At 40.4% G+C, this 22,705-nt stretch overlaps 1 protein-coding gene across 1 annotated transcript in view; it reads left to right on the top strand.

The window, feature by feature from the left end:
* The first annotated feature begins 3,066 nt into the window (after positions 1-3,066).
* CTH (cystathionine gamma-lyase) overlaps positions 3,067-22,705 on the top strand; it is an 814,142-nt gene continuing 794,503 nt past the window's right edge. The window contains exon 1 of the mRNA XM_044085811.1: positions 3,067-3,378. Coding sequence (XP_043941746.1) covers positions 3,187-3,378 — 192 coding nt within the window. The 5' untranslated portion in view covers positions 3,067-3,186. The remainder of the gene's footprint in view (positions 3,379-22,705) is intronic.

The raw sequence follows: 22,705 nt of genomic DNA, 5'->3' as shown, positions 1-22,705 counted from the left end.
TTTCCTACCTATTGCCATACTCTACTCCCAGTCCAAAATTCTTTAAAAATGTATTCACCATCAACTACAGTAATACCTCCTACATAATAACCTGATCTCCATAACCCAGCATGGTTTCTGATCTGGCCACAGTACAACTACAGCCCTATTGTATTTCACTGATAATGTAAATAAAGCAAGAGACTTTGGCAAACTGGTATTAGCTTTATTTCTTGACCTCTCTAAAGCTTTTGATATGGTCTCTCACTCTAAACTTCTCTCTGAACTGTACAACCTTGGTATTTCATCCCCCACTATTAAATGGTTTCACAGCTATCTCACTAACAGACAGCAGTCAGTAAAATGGCAAGGGACTATCTCATCACTGCTGCCTAACACAATAGGTGTCCCACAAGGATCTACTCTTAGACCTCTACTCTTTAATATATTTACCAATAATTTGCATACAGCCTCTGGACAAGGTACTCATTCAAAATGCAGATGCTACCACTATCATCTGCTCCTCTTCCACTCTAACACAACTACAGCTAAAAACACAGCATTATTTCACTTCAGTGGAAACATGGCTCACTACATCTCAACTCATATTCAACCAAAACAAAACTAAGCTCCTCCTTTTCACTTCTAAATCACTCACCCCTGACAAAACATCATTCAAAATATTTTCTTTAAATAAAACTGAAAGTGAAATAGTTCCCCAAACCAAATTATTAAGTGTGATTATTGACAACACACTAAAGTTTGACTTATATGTTCAAAGTAGCATCAAGAAAATACACCAGAAGCTTGGCTTATTATATAGGAATAAGCATTTTCTGAATACTCCTTCAAAAATCATTCTAGCCAAATTGTACCTCCTACACTCTCTACTTTATGGAGCCCTAATTCTGAACAACCTACAAACCTCCCTAAAAACCAAGTTAGAAAGCTGCTATAACAAAATTGCAAAGTTCAAATTAAATGCTAAGTATTCAGCACACCACTGCAATACTCTACTGCCCATCACCTGGCTTGAACTTTCCAACCTTCTCTCCTATTTACAGCTAATAACCACACATATTATTATTCACAAGCCTTTATGCTGTCCAACCATCAGTCATTTACTTGACCGGCACATCCCAAACAGAAATTTCAGGTACAGAAACAAACAGCTGCTCATCGTCTCCAAACCTTCCACTTCTTCTGGCCAAAGTCTCTACTTTTACGCTATAGCTAAAGCCTGGAACTCCCTACCACTTGACATAGAACAATAAATAAATGTTGGTTCTTACTTTAAATCCTCACTAAAAGAATACTTATACATATCCTGGATATGTTCCTGTTCCCATCCAGGATGAAACTATGTTTGTACTCTTTGTACTCTGTCTCTCCTTGGCAGCTCTCTCTGCTCTTTCAGTCACACTTCCTCTCTCTCTCTGCTCTTCTGTCTCCACCTCCTTAGTGATCTAGCCTTTCTCCTATGTGCACATCTTTACAGCATATACAGTTTTAACACTTCTTCCCTCCCTGCTTGAACTATGTATCCCATTGTTCCTGACATCTCACATTCCTCCCTTTCTCTCTCTAACAGCTCTCTCACATCATCTGACTGTACTTTACCCCATTCTATTGTCCTTTTTAATATACTGGACACTTACCCAATTAATTATTAACTTCAAAGCCCAAAATAATCTCTTTTCCTTAGCCCCCTCTCTTTTGCATATCTACATTAAAAGACTGTACTAAAATGCCTTTTCTATCACAAACAAGACTGTATTATAATACTTTTTGTACCTTAAAGAACATACTGTATTGCCTGCTTCTCGTGTCTATACTGTGACTGTTTTACTGTACTGTATTGCCTTCCTCTTACAAGTTTTACTATAAATGTAATAGCCGGCCTTAGGCATAGGCCAACTAAGTGGCTGCCTAGGGCGCTGCTGTAGCAGGGGCGCCTTTCCATTATTTATTTGGTGTAGGTAGACCAGGATGGGGGCACCTGGGTGGTGTGGGGGGGGGCACCATGGAGCCCTTTTGCCTAGGGCACCAGTTGACCTAAGGCTGCTATATGTACCTTATGTTTTCTTTTATTCTGTCTTTAAATTTTATGATGTGGGGCTTTTCTCCCTGGACCTCTTCTGAACAAGTGCTCTTTCTGGCCGAGCCGTACTAGGGCTGCCACTTTTTTAAATACCCAAAGTGGGACATTTTTTGGAGAAATATGAGATTTTGCAGGACAAAACATATCCATAGCCAGTACAAAGGACAGAACTTCACTTTTTGCCAAAAACAAAAGTTTTTTGTAGCATTTATACTATTTCATATAATATCTATGTGTTTCAGATACAAAATAACTGTTTTATGCAACTATTAAAAAACTTAAAAAAATATATTGTCTTAAAATCGCAGGACATTTGCCATTTTTAGGTTTTTTCACAGGACAAAACCGCCCAAAGTGGGACTGTCCCTCGTAAAGAGGATAGGGTTACCACCTGTTCCACTTTGTGAGGGACAGTCCCTCTTTGGGCGGTTGTGTCTTGACCAAAAATATTAAAAATGGCAAATGTCCTGCGATTGTAGGACAATGCCCCATATTTTATGTAATAGTTGCATAAAATAGTTATATCTGTATCTAAAATATCTGTTACAAGAAACAGAATAAGCATCTAAACTGCTACAAGAATAAGCTTTTATTTAGACAAAAAAGTATAGTTCTATCCTTTGTACTGACCGTGGGTATGTGTCGGCCTGTAAAATCTGATGTGTGTCCTGAAAATGTCCCACTTTGGCCATTTGAAAAGGTGGCAACCCTAAAGGAGGAACAGGTGATAACCCTAAGCCAGACTTTCTCGGTAACATACTAAATAAATAAGTAATGTACGATACACACACACACACACACACACACACACACACACACACACACACACACACACACACACACATTGGACGTAATTCTAAACCACGCGGCTGTATGTAATTTGCACAAATCATTATTTGGCTTCGTCATGATAACGTAGTGCATGTTGTCACGTGGTAGGACTCGCCTCCCCATCTAGGCCAATAGCTGCAGACTACGAAGGTGGGTTGTCCCCCGTGGAATTAAAAACAGAACTCTCCTAGACCAGCAGCTCTGCTGCTAATATCTCTTGTTTGAAAGGTCTTATTTTGTGTTTGCAGCAAAACGGTTAGCCAAGCAACATAAACATGGATCCAGGGTATGTAGTAAACGAAGAACAACTGAAAAACGAAATGAAAGAGTTTAAGGCACCTTTTGAGCACTTCGGTACCCAAGCTATTCATGCAGGACAGAAGCCGGAACAGTGGAAAAGCATGGCAGTTGTACCACCAATTTCATTAGCCACCACCTTTAAACAGTATGGACCAGGCGAACATGCGGTAAATGTCTCCCTTTTCGTAACCGATTTGTTACGTTTATTACATTACCCAGGCACAAGTCATGGCTATTGCTATGATTATGCTAATTCTGATCTGTCAAGTTGCAAACTTGGGATTTTTTTAAATTAGATTGCTGTAACAGGATTCTTGAACAATGCTTACTGTGTGTACCGGCTGTGGTGCACTGCAAACTGCATGATGCAAGAGTGAGTCAGAAAGGAAGGCGTCCTCAACTTGCGTGCGTCTGATTATTTATTTTGCTTTAATTTTACGTGGGTAAATCTGTATTTTAATATATAAAAAGCCTTAAAATAAGGGGCGTTTAACACATTTTGGCAGATGGGTTTACATGAGTAGTCAACTGTCCAGACTTTCACATAATGTCTAGATTTTTGTCTCATATTTTTTATTCCATTCCTCGTAAAATTTGTGTTTTTTTTAAACGACACTGAGGATTGAAGCCACTAAATAATGACCTTCATTTGAGTTTCAGACTTCATATCCTCCAGGAAATGTATGCTAGAACAACTTTCTAAGTTTACAAGAGCTGTAGTTAAAATCTGTTTGTTTTCTTCGTTCTTTGCCCCTCCCCATTGTTTTAGGCTTTGTCCAGATTTCTTATGCTAAGAGGTTGAGAGCGAGGTAGGAAAATCCTTGCTAACCGTGACACGGTAAATCTGGTACTCATTTGTGTCTACTGTGATCTTGCAATGATGTCAGGGCTGAAGGGGTGAACGTGTTGGTTTTTCGTGCCAATGAGATAGGTCAGCTTTGTTTTATGTTTTCAGTATCACACTGACAGCTGATTTGTTAGACCAATATCCTTGAGACAGTTTCTGAAAAAGTAGCCTTACCATAGGAGGTGTCCTTTCACCATGTGATTTATATAATTTTATTAATATATAGCTCCACGTCATAGCTCTAAACCTTCCATCTTCAAAATAAGGGAAACTACTTCTCATGATGTGGAACATATGGGCAAGTGTGGAACAACTTTAACCTGGAAGCTCATATGATGGTTAAAATATGTTCATTTTATTTATAGAAAAGTTTTTTTAATGAAGTAATATGATTCAGTTCTATTTACCATGGATATCCATTAAAATAATCCTAGCACCGAATGTATGACAGACTTTCAATGTGGAACTTCGAGGAACATGAACTTTTTAAGACCCCAAAGGGGAAACATTCCTCACAGTAAGGTATTTGAAATATATTCACCATCAGAAGTCTTGTTGGCTACAACATCATGCATGATTTAGAAGCAGACTTTGTGTGACAGCTAAAAATGTTTTTTGTGGAGATAAAAGTACAGGATAACTGTATTGTGAAAATTAATGCAGCTCCCAAGTAGACAAGCCTTGGTAACAAAGCCTAGATGTGAATAGTGCACTTATGTTATTTGTTGGATCACTACTGCAGTAGCCTAAGCTATATGGGACATCCTATCAATGACTGGCCACTGCATTGGCCAACATACCCCTTTAGGGCATCCCCTCACTTGCTGTAGCTGTTGCCTGAGTCGCAACGAAGAAATAAAGCCAGTTACTACATCAAACTTCAGAAGTTTCTTGCCCCTAAAGTGTATTGTATATGTTTACTGCTCTGGAATTCCAACGTTGGTCTGCTTTCCTGACTGAGCAGGTAAGTTTCAATTTTCAAAATGCTGTCCCTTCAGTCACCATTGCCTGTCATTTCTCTGGGCATCTTCCTTGTAACTTTAGACTTAACGGATGCTTCTCATTGTATCCCAGTCTGCAACAATTTCTGATGATGTTTGCATTTTTCTGTGTATGGGTTGCATTTTCTGTTTTGACATTTGGGCTGTTTACTGCTACTAGGGTGTCTACATAGTGCTTTGCTCCAGTGATAGCCCATTGCAGGTTGCAGGGCATTCACATTTTTCCATAGCAAGATAACTGTCTGATGGTTTCAGAGTCCTTCGAGACTTGTCAAAAACTATTTAATTGGATAATAAACCTTTTATTGGTCTGAGATTTTTGATAAACTGGGAGGAATATTCTGTTCTCCCCACTCTTGGAATAAAAATTCTGGGCTGTCTTCTGGATATTACATGAGGTCTTTTTTTCCTAAGTCCTCAGTTATGTGACTTGTTTTCTGGAATTCTCCCATCTGCCTCATGCATCTAAAGATATTTCAGAGTTTTCTGGAGTACATGATTTCTACTATTCTAGTGCTTCCTTTGGCCAGACTTCATACTAGGAAGATTCAGTGATTTCACAAAACTCTCTGGAACTAACACCGGGTGCATCCTTTGTCCTGTCGGATTCCTGTTCTAGAGTGTGTCGAATAGATCATTGCTGGAATAGCCTTTCTCACCCTCTGACCCCATAAATTTGCTTTGCCTTTGTTACTGTGTTTTGTTTTCATTTGTTTTGAACAGTGTACTGATTTCTGAAACTCATGATTCCTCTTTTTCGGGCAAGAAAGTCTGAAGTTTGGTGTCATTGCTGCCCTTTATTTCCCACATCCTAATGCAAGTGGTCCTAAAAACATTGGAGACAAACTGATAGGTGGCCAATCCTTGGCGGCAAGATTTCCCATATAGCTTAGGCTACTGCAGCAATACTGCTGTTATGGTAAGAGCACTTCAATGCATGCTGTCATGTATTTTGTTTTTCCTTTTTCTAATTGTTAGTTAGCAATTTCCCATAGCTTGTTTGCATTTTCAGCTCACCACTTCAAACCCACCACTGCTGCATATGTTGTAATGGCAAGCAGAAAATCAAAAAGATGTTTTGTCTGGATGATAAAGCACCACATACCAGATGTCTCTATTGAATGAAAAAGAGTCGGATGAGATCATTGGTTTAGACAGCAAGGTCAACCAGATACAGTTAAAACAAACTGTGCTGTATATATGTCAGCAGAAGGTTTTCAGCCAAAAGCAAAAGGCAGCCATTATGTTCTTTAGAAGAGTTCATAGATTAATAAGTGTATACTAGGCCAATAACCAATAGGGCCCTTATAAGCATAGCCACACTATATGTGATTGACTGCCTCTGTCCATCAGAAAAATAGGAGCCACACTAGCAATGAATTTCCAGTTAACCATCCATTAGATAACTCTCTCAAAGGACCTTAACCTGGCATGTGACATCAACAGAACTTGCTGGAGAGACAGATTTATCTCACAGAGGTTGCCCCATCTTTGGAACAAACTTCCTATTCATGTTAAACAAAGCCAGCCCATCATTGGTCCTATTTAAGCACAGTTTGGATGATTGGATGGGTAACTGGAAATTGACCTCAGGGTTTCCACTTGTGTGTCTCTTGGACAGGGACAATAGGTGCTGATTTTAGTGTCTGCTTGAACCAGACACCCTTGGGAACATTGGTTGAACTTGGCTAGGCTTGTAAAGGCCCTAGGGCCGTTAGCCTACTAACCTCCTATGATTGACCCAAGTTGTGCCAAAATATGGATTGGGAGGAACTCTGCTTCACATGGATGGGAAGGCTGTTCGTGAGAATGGGAATTCTCTGAAAAACACATTTGTCTCTTCAACAAGTCCTATTTATGTCACAAGCAAAATTTATATCTTTTAATCTGGTAGTTCTTATGCTGTTTGTTTTGTGGACGTGCAAAGGGTTCATGAAAAAAGGGTCCACGTATGTCTTGCATGCTAGGCAAAGATCACATCTCAGCAGTGTGTATGATACTGAGTAAAGAGACAGGGCTTTGAAGTGGTCAGTGTAGGACACTGTGTTTACTTCCTTTATTCTTTTTGGAAGGAACCTTTGTGGATGCTCCATTTGCTGCATTTGTCTGGTCAGGTACATACCGGGGGGGGGGGGGCTTTCTACATCAATGATTGGTCTGATGAGGGCTGAGTACAGTGGTATGATGACCTCTCTGGACCTTGATGCCATGCCCTGGCTTTATAAGTTCAGCAACATAGAAGGGTTTTCTCATTACCTTGGACACACGGTTGAAGGTTAGGATAATACCTACATAAATTTCCAGATCACTGAGTAGTAAATCAACTTTTAAGGGTTTTTTTATTGATGACTTAGTTAGCCAAGGTGGCAGACTCTCCAAAACAGAACTGTAATACATTTATTGGTGTGGAGTTTTAAGCCATGGCTTTGCAACCAAGTGTGTGTCCATATTAGACCTTCCTGATGGGTGATTCCTAGTTTGTAGTCATCTGCCAACTTGGTTAGCCAGAGAATTTTGACATTGGCTTTGAGATCCATAGAGCCCTGGGGGGACTCCACTGGCTACTGGCTTCTTTGTGGAGGTATCTTCTCCAATTCTACCCTCCTGGGTCCTCCTAGATGTCCACCAGATTCATTAAGCATGATCTTCCTTGACAAAGCCAAACTGTGATGGATCCATTGTTTGAAGGTATCCTATGTCTTTGTTGGTAAATTGCCAGGCTCAGTTAATATGGCACCATTAACCACCAGTTCAGCACATTGCTGTATACTTCCCTTGAGGATTCAGACACCACTGTAGAAGGCCTTATGGTTCTGTTTCACCTGGGAGGATCTCTTAACCTCACAGTAGACCTTGCTTGACATAATTACCCCTCTTCATTTCCTATTTAATTCAAGAGTGTTTTTATCTTTATGGAAATTGCCCATTTTGCCGTATTTTTTCCTTTTGTTGTATTTCCTTGTTAATTTGGCATGCCACCAGGATGATTTGTTTCTAGGGCTAGACCTGGGCTTATTTCTGATGGGTACAGTCACCTCTATGCTGCCATTGACTTGGTTGTACAGAGTCTGAAAGCAAATCAGCATATGCTGCTTTGTTCTTGGGGTTTGGAGAGGCATTGAATTTTATCAAACCATCACTTAGTAACAGGTGCTTTGCCTTGGAAATAATTCCTGTACTGGCTTTAATGGGATTATGGAGTTGATTTTAAAGGAAACAGCTTTCTGGTCTGCTACCTTACTTGGGAGGGTGAGACATTTTGGGGTTTGGTGGGTGCAGCATTCTCCCATATTTGTGAGCATGGCATCCAGTATGTTGGAGCCTCTAGTGTGTGTATTTAGTATTTGGTCAAGGGTGCTTTTTATTTATGAAGTCCAGGAATATCTGTGCCTGTAGATTTCAGGCCATGTATGATTCCTAGTCTGTAGAGGAATAATTAAATAAAGTCTTCCATGAGTAGGTTGTTAAGTTGGATGGTAAGAGTCTCCAGAAGGTCCAAGTATACATTGTGAGCATCTTGGGACATGAAGGGTGACCTGTAGCTGGCTAGGATGTGGTACAGGATTTTTTTCTTTGGTGATCTGCACATGGGGAAGTCCAGCACGGCATACTGTTTTGACCATCCTAGAGGTATGCTTGTTAACTATGTATATCGAGACACCTCCACCTTTTGCTTTTCGCTGTGCAGCTACTAATCTAAAAGTGTGGAAGGGACTGAACAATTGCACTGTCAGGGTACTCGTGTCTTGTTAAGTGCACAGATACCTGTATTCTCAAGTGTGAGGAGGGCATGGAAGGAGCGTATTTTTTATTTAGGCTCCTGGCATTGAGCAGTAACACGCTGAGCTGATTCTGATTTTGCTAATTAACCAGTGAATGTAAAGCAACCAGCAAGATGCTGCTTTATTCATGTGATGTGCTTTGTGTTTGTCCTAAAATGCCTGCTTTTTGTGACATCTTCGGACTCAACCAGATTAGAGTATTCCCCAGTTAAAGACTGAACTTCTTTCCTCATTGTTGGTTTTTGATTTGAGCAGCCTGTCAGTGTAATAATCTTTAATTACATTTCTAAGTCAGTTGTCAGTACTTCTCTGGAATTCTTGTTCTTGTCATTCATAGCTGTTACCCAGGGATCACAAACTCTTTTTCCAACAACTGTTTATACTCTGTGTGTGTCTGCTATCTGTAGTTCCTTGTATGGTTTGTTTTTCATTTTCAGATCATACTTTACTCTAACATCCTGACCTTCCGCGGTGGTGCAGCAGTAGCGTTGTTGCCTCACAGCAAGACGTTCTCCCGTTCGATTCTTGGCTGGATCGCAGGGAGTGCCTTCTGTGTGGAGTCTGCATGTCCTCCCCACGGTTGGGTGGGCATTTGAAAGACATGCGTAAATGGGCGTGCCTTCATTGAAGGTTGAACATCAAGCTGGCACCTCGGCGTTCGTGAAAATCTACTGCCAATCATTAGTACACCGGAGTTCCGCTGTGGCGACCCCCAACCGGGAAAAGCTGAAAGACAACAACTTTACTCTAAAATCCTGTGTAGTTCTGCAGGTGCCTTGTACAAGGACTTTTTGAATATGCTTTGTAAGGATTTATTTATTTATTATTTTAGTTTACATTTGTTTACTGACAGAGTCTGGTTGGGCCAGAAGCCTGTTTTCAGCAGAGGCTGTGGGAGAAAAGCTCCATTAAAGTTTACAAGATCACAAGGAGAAATTCTACTTGCATAGCATGATGGGTTGCAAACATAACTGAACTGTTTCAACACGAGTAGAAATTGTAAAAGCACAACATGACTGATTACATCATAGCTTATTCTGTTGCCTGTGTCAACACCATGAACTCCTGCTGTCCAGGGGGAGGCAAAACAGGGAACAATGGGCAGTATTGTTGGCTGACCTGATCTACTATGTTAATGAAAAGTATATAAAGAGATCACATAGGCAAGTGTCGTATAGGTTATACGTGTTTGAATAAACAAACCTAAGCATAAAAGGAAGGGTGTGAATGGAGTAGATAGGTTGGGGGGAAGGGGGCTGGTGGTGGGGGGGTTGGGGGAAAGGGGGCTGGTGGAGGGGAGGGGGCACAGCATGGCCAAATCATTCTGGGGTAGTGTATTAGCACAGCCATGTATTGGTTAGGTGTTCCTTGAGAAATGGTTTGAATTTGGAGGTGTTATTAGTGTTTAGTATATGGTCGTGTATGGAATTCCAGGTTTTTGCTATTTGGCTTGAGAACAGAGAGTCTCTGAAACTATTGTTGGCTTTAGTGACTTTTAGCAGAAGCTTGTTGGATGACCGCAGGGTTCGACTGGTCGACTAAGGTTGAACTAATTTTTTAAGGGCAGGGCAGTTTTCTGGTTGGTGAGTAATGGTTTGGGCAATTGTAAGTTGATTGAGTGATAGTAGATTTGGTATTTTAATCTGTTTTAATTGTTGGAGAGCTGAGCAGTAGTGCGATCTGTTAGGGAGGTTAGTAGCAAATCTCTGTTTTATGGTAGCAGGCCTTTAATTTGGTTAGGTCAGATTTTCTAAGTTTTCTGAAAATAGGAGAAGCACACAATGGAGTGGATAGCTGATGTGTTCTGGCAATAGAGTTTTGGAGATGGGCGTTGAGGAATGGTTTGGATCTGTAAAGTGAGCCAAGTTTGATGTGGACCTTTTTAATGCATTGGGCTATATGTGTTTGTCATATTTTACTGAGTTGTCAGTTGTGACTCCTAATAACTTGGTATTGTCAACTGGCTCAATTTTGGTATTGTTAGAAGAGAGTGTGAAGAAAGGGAATGGAGGCTCAAGAGTTCTGTTATTTGAGAAAAGAGCCGCTGTGGTGCAGCAGTAGCATTGTTGCCTCACAGCAAGAGGTTCTCCTGTTCGATTCTTGGCTGGAGTGCGGGGAGTGCCCTCTGTGTGGAGTCTGCATGTCCTCCCCACGGTTGGGTGGGCGTTCGGAAGACATGCGTAAATGCATCTGTGAAAGTAGTAGAAAGTAGTGGTCCCAGAGTTGAGGCTTGTGGAATACCTACTGATACAGACAGCAAGGCTGAGATTTCATTTTGCCACTTCACTGCTTGCTGGCATTCAGACACATAGCTATGAAACAATGAAATAGCTGATTGGGACAGATTTATGGTGTAGAGTTTGAGTAGTTTCTGATGGAATACCATGTCAAAAGCCTTTGACATGTCAAGGAAAATGGATGATAGGAATTTACCACTGTTTCTGTGCAGGTTGACTGTATCTGTGAAGTTTGAGAGGGGTTGAGGTCCTGTGTTTTGGTCTAAAACCATGTTGAGAGCTGGAGAGAAGGTTGTTGTGTAGTAGCTAGGGCAAGACTTGTTAATGCATGTGTTTTCTAGAATTTTGATTGGGGGGGGGGGATATGACAGTTGACCTGTAGGTAGATAATTCTGTGGATGTGCCTCCTTTAAGCAAGGGGATGATATGGGATATTTTCCAAAGTTTAGAGCATATTGTTCAGAGATGGAACGGTTGTCGAGTGGGGAGACTGGATATGAGATGGAGTCTGCTGCTGTTCTGAGAAATTTGTTGGGAAGTAGATCTGTGGTAAGTGATGTGGGTTTTAGTTTTATTAGGAGTTTTTTTTTATGAAGCTGGTCTGAATAGGTCTAATAGAGAAAGGGTTGGGATGTGGGGCAGAATTATTGGGAATAGTTAGTGGAGCATTGTTTTTTACTAGGAGCAGTATAGAGTTTATTAAGTGAGTTAAATTGGGTTGCTGTGTTCCCGGTGGTATTAGGGCGACTGGGGGTGGGAATAGTGGTTTGTCCTGTGTTTAAAGAATTGTTTGTTTTATGGTGCCCCAGAATTTCTGAGAGCTATTTTGATGATTTTGTTGGACTAATGTGTAGCAAGATTTTTGTCGTCATGGATTTGTGTTTTGGCAAATTTCTTAATTGGCGATTAACTTTGGAGGGAAGTTTGGCTTTTGGTTGATTTGTTCTATCTCTTTGATTCATGATCTGTTTAGTATCTAAAGTTAGCCATGGACTTGGTTTTGCTTTAATGCGCACTTTTGTAAGTGGGACCAGAGAATTAAAAATATTGAGAAATTCGTTATTGAAGTTTTGAACAGTGTTGTCTAACTGTGGGTATGGAGGTGTCTGGTCACAGTGTTTTAGGAGTGAGTTGAAGGTTTCAATGGAGAAGCTTTTTTTGCTGTGGATATATTTATATATAGTGTTTTTGGTAGGGCATATTTTCTGTCAGAGAAGATAGGTGGGTTTGTGTTTGCCAAGAAAGTCTGGGAGGCAGCCGAAATGGTGACATAGGGATGGCTGGTTGGCGAGTGTCCAGTGTACTGTGGAATTTTTGTCACTGTGTTTGTCGATTCTGGTTGGTGAGTAGATAAATTGTGAGAACCCGAAGAAGTTAATAAAGTTGGTAGGGTTGTCAGTGTGGTGGCCCATTCGAGATTGAAGTCACCCAAGATTAGTGTTTCCTGGTTATATGCGGAGGCAGCCCAGCAAAAAAGGTTTTCGATTATGGGGTATTGTTTCCGGGAGAAGTATAGGCAGCTATAAAGATAATGCTGTTTTTAGTGTTTAGGTGGTGGCATTGTACTTGTATTTCTGAGTTGGTAGAATCAGGAGGGTTGCTAAGTGTTCTAGGATTAGTTTAACCTTCTAGATATTGGCTATACCACCACCATGTTTGTGAGACATGTTGAGTCTGTGGCTATTATGTCCTTCAGTCAGGAAATTATCGTTATCTTTAATGTGATTTTGTTTTAACCAGGTTTCCGTTAGCACTGCGATGTCTGGGGAGTATAGTGAGAGGATGAAGTGAAATTCAGGTACTTTAAGAATACTTTTAATGTTCGTGTTAATGATTAGGAGATCTGAGGAGTCATGTATGAAAGAGGAAATTTTGAAGGACAGAATTTACCTTGTGGGTGGCATGTGTGATGCTGGAGTTCTGGGCCTGGATTTGGGTGTATATCTCCACTTCTACTAAGTAGAGATAAAATGAATAGAAATAGGTGAGTGGGAGAGAAAATTGAATTCACTTAGCCAAGCTAGTAACATTGCATTAATTGACTAGTTACAAACACAAGCACTCCACTAAAAGGTGTGTGGACTCTTTAGGAAAAATGTAAAAATATGGACTAATTAACAGAGGGTAAACTTTATAGCCTCATAGCACTTAATGTCTAAAACAACTCAATCTGTAAAAGAAGCTACATACAGGACGAGAGTTCTGAATTGCTCAAGAAATTAGTTACAGTGGCAACAATGTTGAAATAACTATGCTGTTAATAAGCCACGTATATCTCAAATATATGCCAGTCAGAATGATATATGTAGGAGCTGTCATCCCTTAAGAGAAACAGAAACATATCTGTAAGTTCTATGAACAAATGTGCTTCAAATTTCCATGAATCCTCTTAAAGGCTGTGTGATGCTATGGGTTGTTATATTTAACAAGGGAGTAGAAAAGGCAAAGATTCCTCTGCACATGGGTGTTGGCAGATCCACCCATGCTCTTTGTCACTGACATTGTCTTGACATTTTTTCTATCTGTGCACTATTAATAACTGTTCTTTTTCTAGTGAAGCATATTTGTTTTATCTTTAAATGGCCTTGACCCATAAATAGCTGGTTTGTCCAGAAAATGTATGCTACTTCAACAATTACTACACCCATAAATCATTAATTTGAATATCAAAAAAAAGTAACTTAGCAGTTCTGGGTGATGTGGAGCTGGGGGGATCAGGCAATACCCCTGTGTAGAGCAGTACTTTGCAATACAAGTAGCTTATTAACACCATAGTATTTTAACATCATTGCAAATGTAGCCTATTTCGTGAGCAATTCAGAACTCTCATCCTGTATGTAGCTTCTTTTACAGGCTGCAGTTTGCTCTAACAGCTCTGTTAGAGGCATCGTTACATCAGAGATAGTAGTTTCAAACTTTGCAAGACACACTGTAATGCTTGCGTGACTTCTATTTATAACATTCACACAAATGGTCTGACTTTCTCTGTATCAGGAGTCAAGTCTCTGATGTTGGAGTACCACCAATGTATTTCAAACTTGTTGCTCTGATTTTATATGTATCATTATTTAATCAGCTATGTTAAGTTTCCTATCATGTTTTTTGTACTGAAGTCTAGACTAGTAGATCACAGATTGTTTGTTTATAATGCCTTCAAAGCCTTCTTGGATGTGTGCAACAGCGCTGTCAAACAAACTTTGTTGCTGATGAACTGCTACACAGGAGTCTAAGAAGCCTGTACCTTCCTAATGTCATATGCCAAGAATTTGCAATGTTTTTCATCTAGTTTTATTTGCCAAAATTCTTGATCTGCATTTGCAAAGAAAAACAGCAAAGCGTTTGGCATTATTTAAGACAGCAAAAATCCAAAAGACCCATGAAGACTCTGAAGAATAAAACCGTAAGACTCAATTTAACAGCAGCTATAACAAGACATAAGTAAAAGTGGATAAGCGCTTTCGGATGTTTCCTTCAGATCATCATTCATAAAAAACAAAAAATCTGAAAAGTAAATCAATGACCAGTCAAATGATAACAGTAGGTTACATGTACTTCACTTTCAAATTCATTGGTCAACAAAAAAAAAATGGGTGTAGTCAATTTCAGCCAGTTGTTGATCAGTGTTGCAGCTTGCGATTCCTAAGTACAGTTCGGCAATTTGTCAGCCTGTAAATCTGCGATCCAATGTGCTTCAGCAAGCTCAGTATAGTTTCGTAAATCACCACCTCTCTTGCTCTTCCTGCAGATCTGCAGCACTAGAAAAGGAAATTCATGCCTGGGATACAGAGTTTTATGTTGAAAGAGAGTATTCGTGCTTTTCTGTAGTCTAATGTCACTTACATTTTGCAAAATGCAATTTTCTGTATGTTTTGCCTACCTAAAAACTCGTGCAGGCTTCGCATCTAACAAGGTATACAACATTTTCCATGCAGCAGTCAGCATAAAGCTTTAGTTGATATTTTTTTGCCAGTGACTGGGTGCATGAAGCTGTTATTATTTGTAATGTACTTGCATGCCTTGCAATGCTGACAACAGAAAGGTCCTACTCTTTCCGAAAGAGTGGTTGGGATGGCAGGTGCTGAAAGATTCTTAGATAGTAACTAAGATTTTGATTGTTTTTATAAGAAAACCTAGGATAAGTACCCACGACCTGTCTAATACTGTCATCGGTCATCAGGATCTTCCAGTTCATGTTAATTATGTTGCGAATACCATCAATATCACTACTGTATTTCATTAAAACACTGACTCCTTTATGTGTTTGTTCAGTTTTATCTTTGTTCTTATTTTGAAATACTTACACTTGCCCTTTCCATTTGAACCAGTGTCATCCACAAATCTCTGATAAAATATGATTTTTGTCTCTCCAGTTGCTATTATTGAAAACAAACCGGTCTTCCTAATGGGCTAGGACCAGATTGGTGTATGAATCAGCGCAAGGTGTTCCATTGGCAATGCCCCAGCGTTGCCAATAAAACTGGTCCTGAAACATAAAAACGTCAGCCAACACACCTGTGTAGAGGACTTTTTGCAGTATAAGTAGCTTATTAACAGCATAGTATTTTAACATCATTGCAATTGTAGCAAATTTCTTGAGCAATTCTGAACTCGCGTCCTGTTTGTAGCTTGTTTTTACAGGCTGCAGTTTGCTGTAACAGCTCTGTTAGAGGCATTGTTATATCAGAGATAGTAGTTTCAAACTTTGCAAGACACTGTAATGCTTGCTTGACTTCTGTTTGTAGCATTCACATATGTTCTGACTTTTTCTGTATCAGGAGTCAAGTCTCTGATGTTAGAGTACCACCAATGTGTTTCAAACCCGTTGCTCTGATTTTATATGTATCATCATTTAACCAGCTATGTTAGTTTCCTATCATGTTCTTCTTGTATTGGACTGTAAACTAGTAGATCACTGATTTATGTTTATAATGCCTTCAAAGCTTTCTTGTATGTGTGCAACAGCTCTGTGAAACAACGTTGTTGTTGATGAACTGCTACATAGAAGTCTAAGAAGCCTGTACCTTCCTAATTTCATATGCCAATAATTTGCATTTTTTTTCATCTAGTTTTATTTGCCAGAATTCTTGATCTGCATTTGAAAAAAAAAAAACATTAAAAATTTTGCATTATTTAATATACTAAGCAGTGGGTAATGTACAAATATAAATCCTGCCTTGCTTTGTCAGCAAACAGTGCTGCTTTACCATTATTTGAGTTTAGTCTGCTTCTTAATAACCCACAGAGCTTCCATTTATTTTTAACTCCTGAGAATTCTTACTTTCCAAAAAACATGGATCATTAGCATAACAAATCACTGGCAAAGCATTTGGATTTAATTTTTAATTATAATCTTTTGCCAAATTTTCTTAGCCTGTAAGTCAGTCACAGTCTGAAAGGGTATTGCTGTGGCTGTGTATGGTATCCAAGATGCCTCTGGAACTGTGTGGGTAGGTCTGAGCACATCTACCATTTCACTGCATGAATTTGATTTACCATCTTAGCTTTTCCTAAACAAAGCAGAGTATTAGAAGAATGTACTTGAGCACAGAGATTTGAAACGAGATCCTGTACTTATTTTTATATTCACATATCAGTAGCTTTTCAGCAAGTGATTTTACTTGACACCATGATTATGTAACACTGTGTACACCGCTCTCCTTTCACTGCATACATTTTAATGCCATTGTTTCAAAAGTATCTTTAGACCAAACATACACACGTCATGCTTGTTTTAAAAATCACAATTTGCTTATTAGTATTGGGATAGGGTCATTGTCCCCACATTTTTGAACTGGATAAAGTAGGTAATCGGGCAATGAATTAATTAATTCTCAGCATTTCTTCTCAGCAGCCTGAATTTCACTATTACCATGAATACCTTTGCTGTATTTAAAAAAAACTTCATTGTTTTGTATTTTTTAACATTGTAATAATTAAAAATGTGTATGTGAGTTACAAGTGCAGAATACTACCTTGTTGCTGCCCCTTGTAGCCTTCCACTTGTTTATCCCTGTAGAATCTGTAGCATCACTCCTTTTTCTATGATTTTAATTACCTTGTCTGTAAGCCTGAAGGTCTTGCAAATTACCTACTGGCAAAACATTTAGTTTAATATGCTTTTCCTTATTTCATTTTGTTTCTTACTTCTAGTCTGTGCTTGGCGTTGGTGTCTCTAATACTTCCCCCAAATTTTCACCTTAGTGGTGCTGCTCAGTCATGTTCATTCTGTCTTACTATTTCTCTTCTGAGTCAGACATGTGCGTCTTACATCACCTATTTTCTTGCCATAGTCCTTTTCCATTTAACTCACATAATTGCAAAGGTCTAATTCCATTTTTTCAGGGTGTGAACCTTTGCAGAGTCATCTTACACTGAGTGACTTGTGACCACGTAATCCAGTTTTAAACCAACACCTCACTTTGTAACTTAGCCACATCGTATGCAACTCCTGTGACTTCCTTTCTGAGACTTGTAACTTCCTGAATCGACTGCTTCAACATGCTTATCCTTTTGTTATTAATGATGGTTAAAATAAAGCAGAAATGCCATGTCGATCCTGTCACACTACAAAGAAAAGTAGTTCTAGTGTAACAAGAGCTAGGAAATGTGACTTGGCAATGTGAACAGGAGTAGTACACTGGTTTTTGAATCATAACCCAAGTGAGAGAAAAAAAAAGTGACTGAAGTCAGTGAGGATAAGCACAGTACTAGGGAGGTTTGTCCATTGTGTGTGTAGGACGCAAAGCTCATACAAATTGTAATGAATGTAGTCACTTGTGAGTAGTATTGTCAGTTTGTAAGTGATGGAGGCAGAGTCAGTAGGATAATTTGCTGTTTGTCAGGTATTTGTATGATGGAATTGAAAACATGTTCAAAGAGAATCTATGAAATCTTTAAGAGCTCACTTTTTTTCATGCTGACATGCACACTGCAATGGGTAAGATCACATGGAGTTGTTTTAGTGAACCATGGGAAGATGGTAAGTGTGAGCTGAGCTTATGTTACTTTCTCTGCTTCTGTTTTACTTAATATAACAGAATTAAAAATTAAGCTAGTAACTGAGATGAGGGAAGGACTCCACAAAGTTACTGTTCTGAATATTTGGAAATATAAAGCAGAAAAAAAAAGTCAGTAAGGATGGATTTTACCAGTAGTCAAAACAATGCAAAGGCTATTGGTAAATCACATTAAGGTATGTTAATATATTCAGAGAGTAAAGGAGGAAAGAAATCCAATTTAATTGTAGACTAGTTATATTCTCATTTCTGGCAATACTAGGCCATAACACAAAAAAAAAATGGGAAGCGAATGTAACACAAATATTAGAACACTAGCATTGCAGAGACCTTGTACAAAGTATGTAAGTGGGTGTGATACTTGTATAGCCATCTGTAAGGTTGCTACTTTGTGTGTAATAATTTGAATACTGACTTGCTCACTGATGGCATCATCTTTGACACACGCACATCACAACCCACAGTACCAAGCATGACTCATAGTAGACACACCTGTGTCTCACAGCCTGTAAGGCCCAGTCACAAACCCAACATACTAATTATAGGAGACTCTATCATGAGATACGCAGATGTGCCCCTCACCAGGCTAGACAATTAGAAAGTCACAGTAAGTTGCTTGTCAGGTGCCATATCACTCACACACTCACGTCTCTTAACAACAGGTACAGTACAAACAGAAAATGATTGACTTTAACAATTGGCTTAGTGTCTGGTGTCATTCCAAGGGGATTCGGTATGTGACAGCCTGGGAGGACATGATTGACAGACCATGATGCTTTGCCAGAGATGGCCTTCATCTGTCTCCCCTGGTCTTCAGGCTTTTGGAAAGGCTCTTGCCTCCCCTATAGTGCCTTTTTTAGGCAAAGTCATGAGCACAAAATTGCCAACATGGAAAATTCTTCGAAATGTAAAGGTCGCGCTGCTAAATGCTAGGAGTCTTAGCATGAAACTGCACTCATTGCAAGCCTTCCTCTCCCTGGAGGATGCTGACATTTGTGCAGTCACTAAAACTTAGTTCAGAGCTGCAGAGAGCACCCTAGCTTTACCAGGTTACTCATCCTACCATACTTTCAGACCCCAAATGGAGGGCTACAAAGCCAAAGGAGGTGAAGTTTCAATATTTATCAAATGCATACACCTCCAGGCTGGTCAAACGGTATGACACACAGGAGACGCTCCAAGTGCAGTTAACTGTTGACAAAACACCTATTCAAATCATAGCTAGCTACAGACCCCCAACCATGACTCCAGACATCCACTCCAACTGTCTGGACTTACTTGAATCCATCAAGATTCAACTCTCTACCCTGATCCTGGGTGACTTTTAACTACCCAACCACAGAGTGCAAGACCTGTCCTAGCCCAAACATGGACACCACCCCCACGAGAAGTGAAAATATCCTGGACCTGGTACTAACCACATTTATAGCCACTGTAACACCCCTACAGTGTCATCCTCCTTGGTAAATTCAGACCATAAAGCGATCATTTTCAAAATCACTATCTCCCCTGACCCCCCCCCCCCAATCAGGGTCAAACAAAAACTTTTCCAAAGCTGACTACAGTCTCCTGAGAGCAGGTATAAGCAGCTTCACAGCCACCATACCTTCAGTTGGAACAAGCAGCAATGTCCAAGCCTACACCAAAAAACTCTGAGCACCTACATAGCTCTATGGATTCAGCAATACCTGACAGGACCAAATCATCTTCCTCAAGGAAGAGTAAACCTGTCTGGTAGATAGCAACAATAAACAAACTCTATATAATAAAAGGAAAAAAATGCTGTCCAGGATCAAGAAGGAGCAGGTGCCAAGTTGGAAGCAATCTCTCCTTTGTCTGAACAAGCAAATTCACTGGTATAATCCTGTAAGGCTACCTTCGAGTCCAAATTGGCCATATCCATGAAGGACAGTCACAAGGCCTTCTTCAGATATGTCTGCAATCTCCAAGGTAACACTCAAATCTGCTCTGTGAACTTGTGGTCAAGAACACCACATACACAAACGCCGTAGATAAAGCCAACCTGCTGGCAGACAGGTTCAGTGAAAACTTTACCCCCCCCCCCATTTCCTCATCAGTAAATCAGGACATCCCCAGCACCTGCCCCCTCCCCTCATCACAAGGGAGCAGTTCTTTAATGCCCCCTCAAAGGCAAAAAAAAATACATGAGACCCGACAACATCCCTGGCTGCATCTTACACGAACTCAGGCATGAGCTCTCAGCTCATTAGGCACCCTATTCAACTAAAGCTTGAGCACTGGCTTCGTCCCAGCCGAATGGAGGATAGCGCCTGTCATCTCTCTACACAAAGGTGGAGAATCCACTGACCCAGACAATTATAGGCCCATCAGCCTAACTAACCTGATCTACAAGGCCATGGAACGTATTATCATGGACCTTATAAACAAGGACATTGGCAACCTCCAAACGCTTGACCCCACATAGTTTGGTTTTGTCAAAGGGAGATCATGCCTATTAAACTTGGTCAACTTCTTTGAAACAGTCCCCAAAGCCATGAACAAGGGGAAAACGGCACACACTGCCTACCTTGACCTAGCCAAAAGCCTTCAACACTATTCCCCACTTGGGCATAATAGATAAACTCTCCCAGCTAGGCATCAACCTGTACATTATCAGATGGGTAGCTAAATGGCTCACTGATAGAACCCACTCAGTCAAAATAGGGGAAGCCACCTCTTGTAGTAGACCCATAACGAGTGGTGTACCCCAAGGATGGGTATCGGGGCCTCTACTGTTTGGGATATACTTTTGTGAGGTGCAAGCCAAAACCAGTGGTCTGTGGCTGACCAAGTTTGCAGATGACTGCAAGCTGGGTGCTGTCTTGAATTCCCCTAGTGATGCGAACATCCTTTAAGATGGCCTTACCCAAACTAATGACTGGTGCCAGGGGAATGGCCTGAAACTGTATTCCAAGAAATGCATCATTACCCCATTGGAGAAAATGGCGTCTCCACTAAGCACGCAAACGATTGTGAAGGACTTGGGCACCCAGGCTCATAGTAACCTGACTTTTGACCACCACGTTGCCTTTATTTTACGTAAGGCTTTCTACATGGCTTACCTCATAAATAAGGGTATTTCATCCAGGAACAAGGAGGTAATAACATCCCTGTACCCCTCCCTTATCAGAGCCATTATCGAGTATAATGCCCCCTTCTGCATGTACCTTGCCAAGCAAGTGCAGCAGCTGGAGAGACCACAGAGGTTCCTGACCAGGAAAATCCAGGGTCTCAAACGCCTATCTTTTATACAGATAGGCTAAAAGCCCTGTCCCTCTACTCATTCTCATAGAGACTGCTCAGTGGTGACCTTTGGCATACAAGACCATCTCAGACCCAGCCTTGACGGAGTTGCTGCATATCCATAAGGCAAAATCCACTCAGGCAACCTGCACACAAGGCCTCAACCTGGTCTGTGACATTAAAATAACTTGTTGGAGGGATAGATTTGTATCCCAGAGAGTCCCCCATCTGTGGATTAGACTCCCTGTCCATGTTAAGCAGAGTACCTCTCTAGCCCCCTCTAAGAGGAACCTGGATGACTGGATGGGAAATGGAAAATACACCCCTGGGATCCTATCTGAGTCCCTGCTGGACAGGGGAAACGGGTGCTGACTTTGTGGGAACATGGTTGAAATTCTTGGATAGGCTTGTAAGGGCCTCTGGGCCAATAGCCTAGTATCAACCCATAAACATGAGGTAGCCTTTGACAAAAGTACCTTTTTGACAGCTACCTTTTCCCTGGGTGTTCAAAGTTCTCTCCTGAGGATACTTCTGTTCTTGTTCTTAGAAACCCTCATTTGAGAGTTGGGTAAAATATGTAACCTATGTAAACATAATACTAAAAAAGCATCCACTTAATCATGTAGTGCAGTCTTGTAGAACAAACTGCAATGTCTTTAGTGCTCTGCAGCACTAATTTGCACGTGACAAGTTGTCCATTAACTGAGAATGTTGTATATATTGACTAGGTTAGTCCCAGAAAGACTGATCTTTTTTCAGATACCCTTGGTGGTGTTACTTAAGTGACTATCATCATAAGCCAGTGTTCATACTGCCAGGTGGAATTTACACTGACTAGAGGAAATTTGGTTAGGACACTTCTGTTTTTTATAAGTGCTGTGGGATCTTTTTAAGTTCACTTGAGCTGTCACCAACATGTATAGATGGCTGTTGGGTTTAACATCTCATCTAAAGACAACACACTTCAGGAATGCAGCACCCCCACTTTCACTCTTGTCTCGCACTCTAGTATCTGTACTGGGAAATTAATCTCAAGCATCTGTTGTGGGACTAGAACCCAAAATCTTCTGATCTACTAGCATTAAAGTTGAGTGTGCTTCCTGTTCAGCCATTGACATTGACAGCATAACTTTCTGTGCGACGTGAGGGACTGCACAAAAGGTGAAAGATGTCTTCCCTTCCGTTTAGAAAGATCCTTTAAATTTGATTAGACAAGTTATTCAGCCAATCAGCATGGGTAGATCTTAATCTCTTTCCTTTAAATATCAAGTAGAAATGTTAGTAGGCAGAGTTCTCTACAAGCTCAAACAGTGTTAGAGAATTTTCAGCCTTCTCATTGGTGGTAAT

This window comes from Protopterus annectens, chromosome 10.part0 (genome assembly GCF_019279795.1).
Source record: "Protopterus annectens isolate FY-2018-M chromosome 10.part0, PAN1.0, whole genome shotgun sequence".
Lineage (NCBI taxonomy): Eukaryota > Metazoa > Chordata > Ceratodontiformes > Protopteridae > Protopterus > Protopterus annectens.
This window is presented reverse-complemented; position numbering and strand designations above follow the sequence as displayed.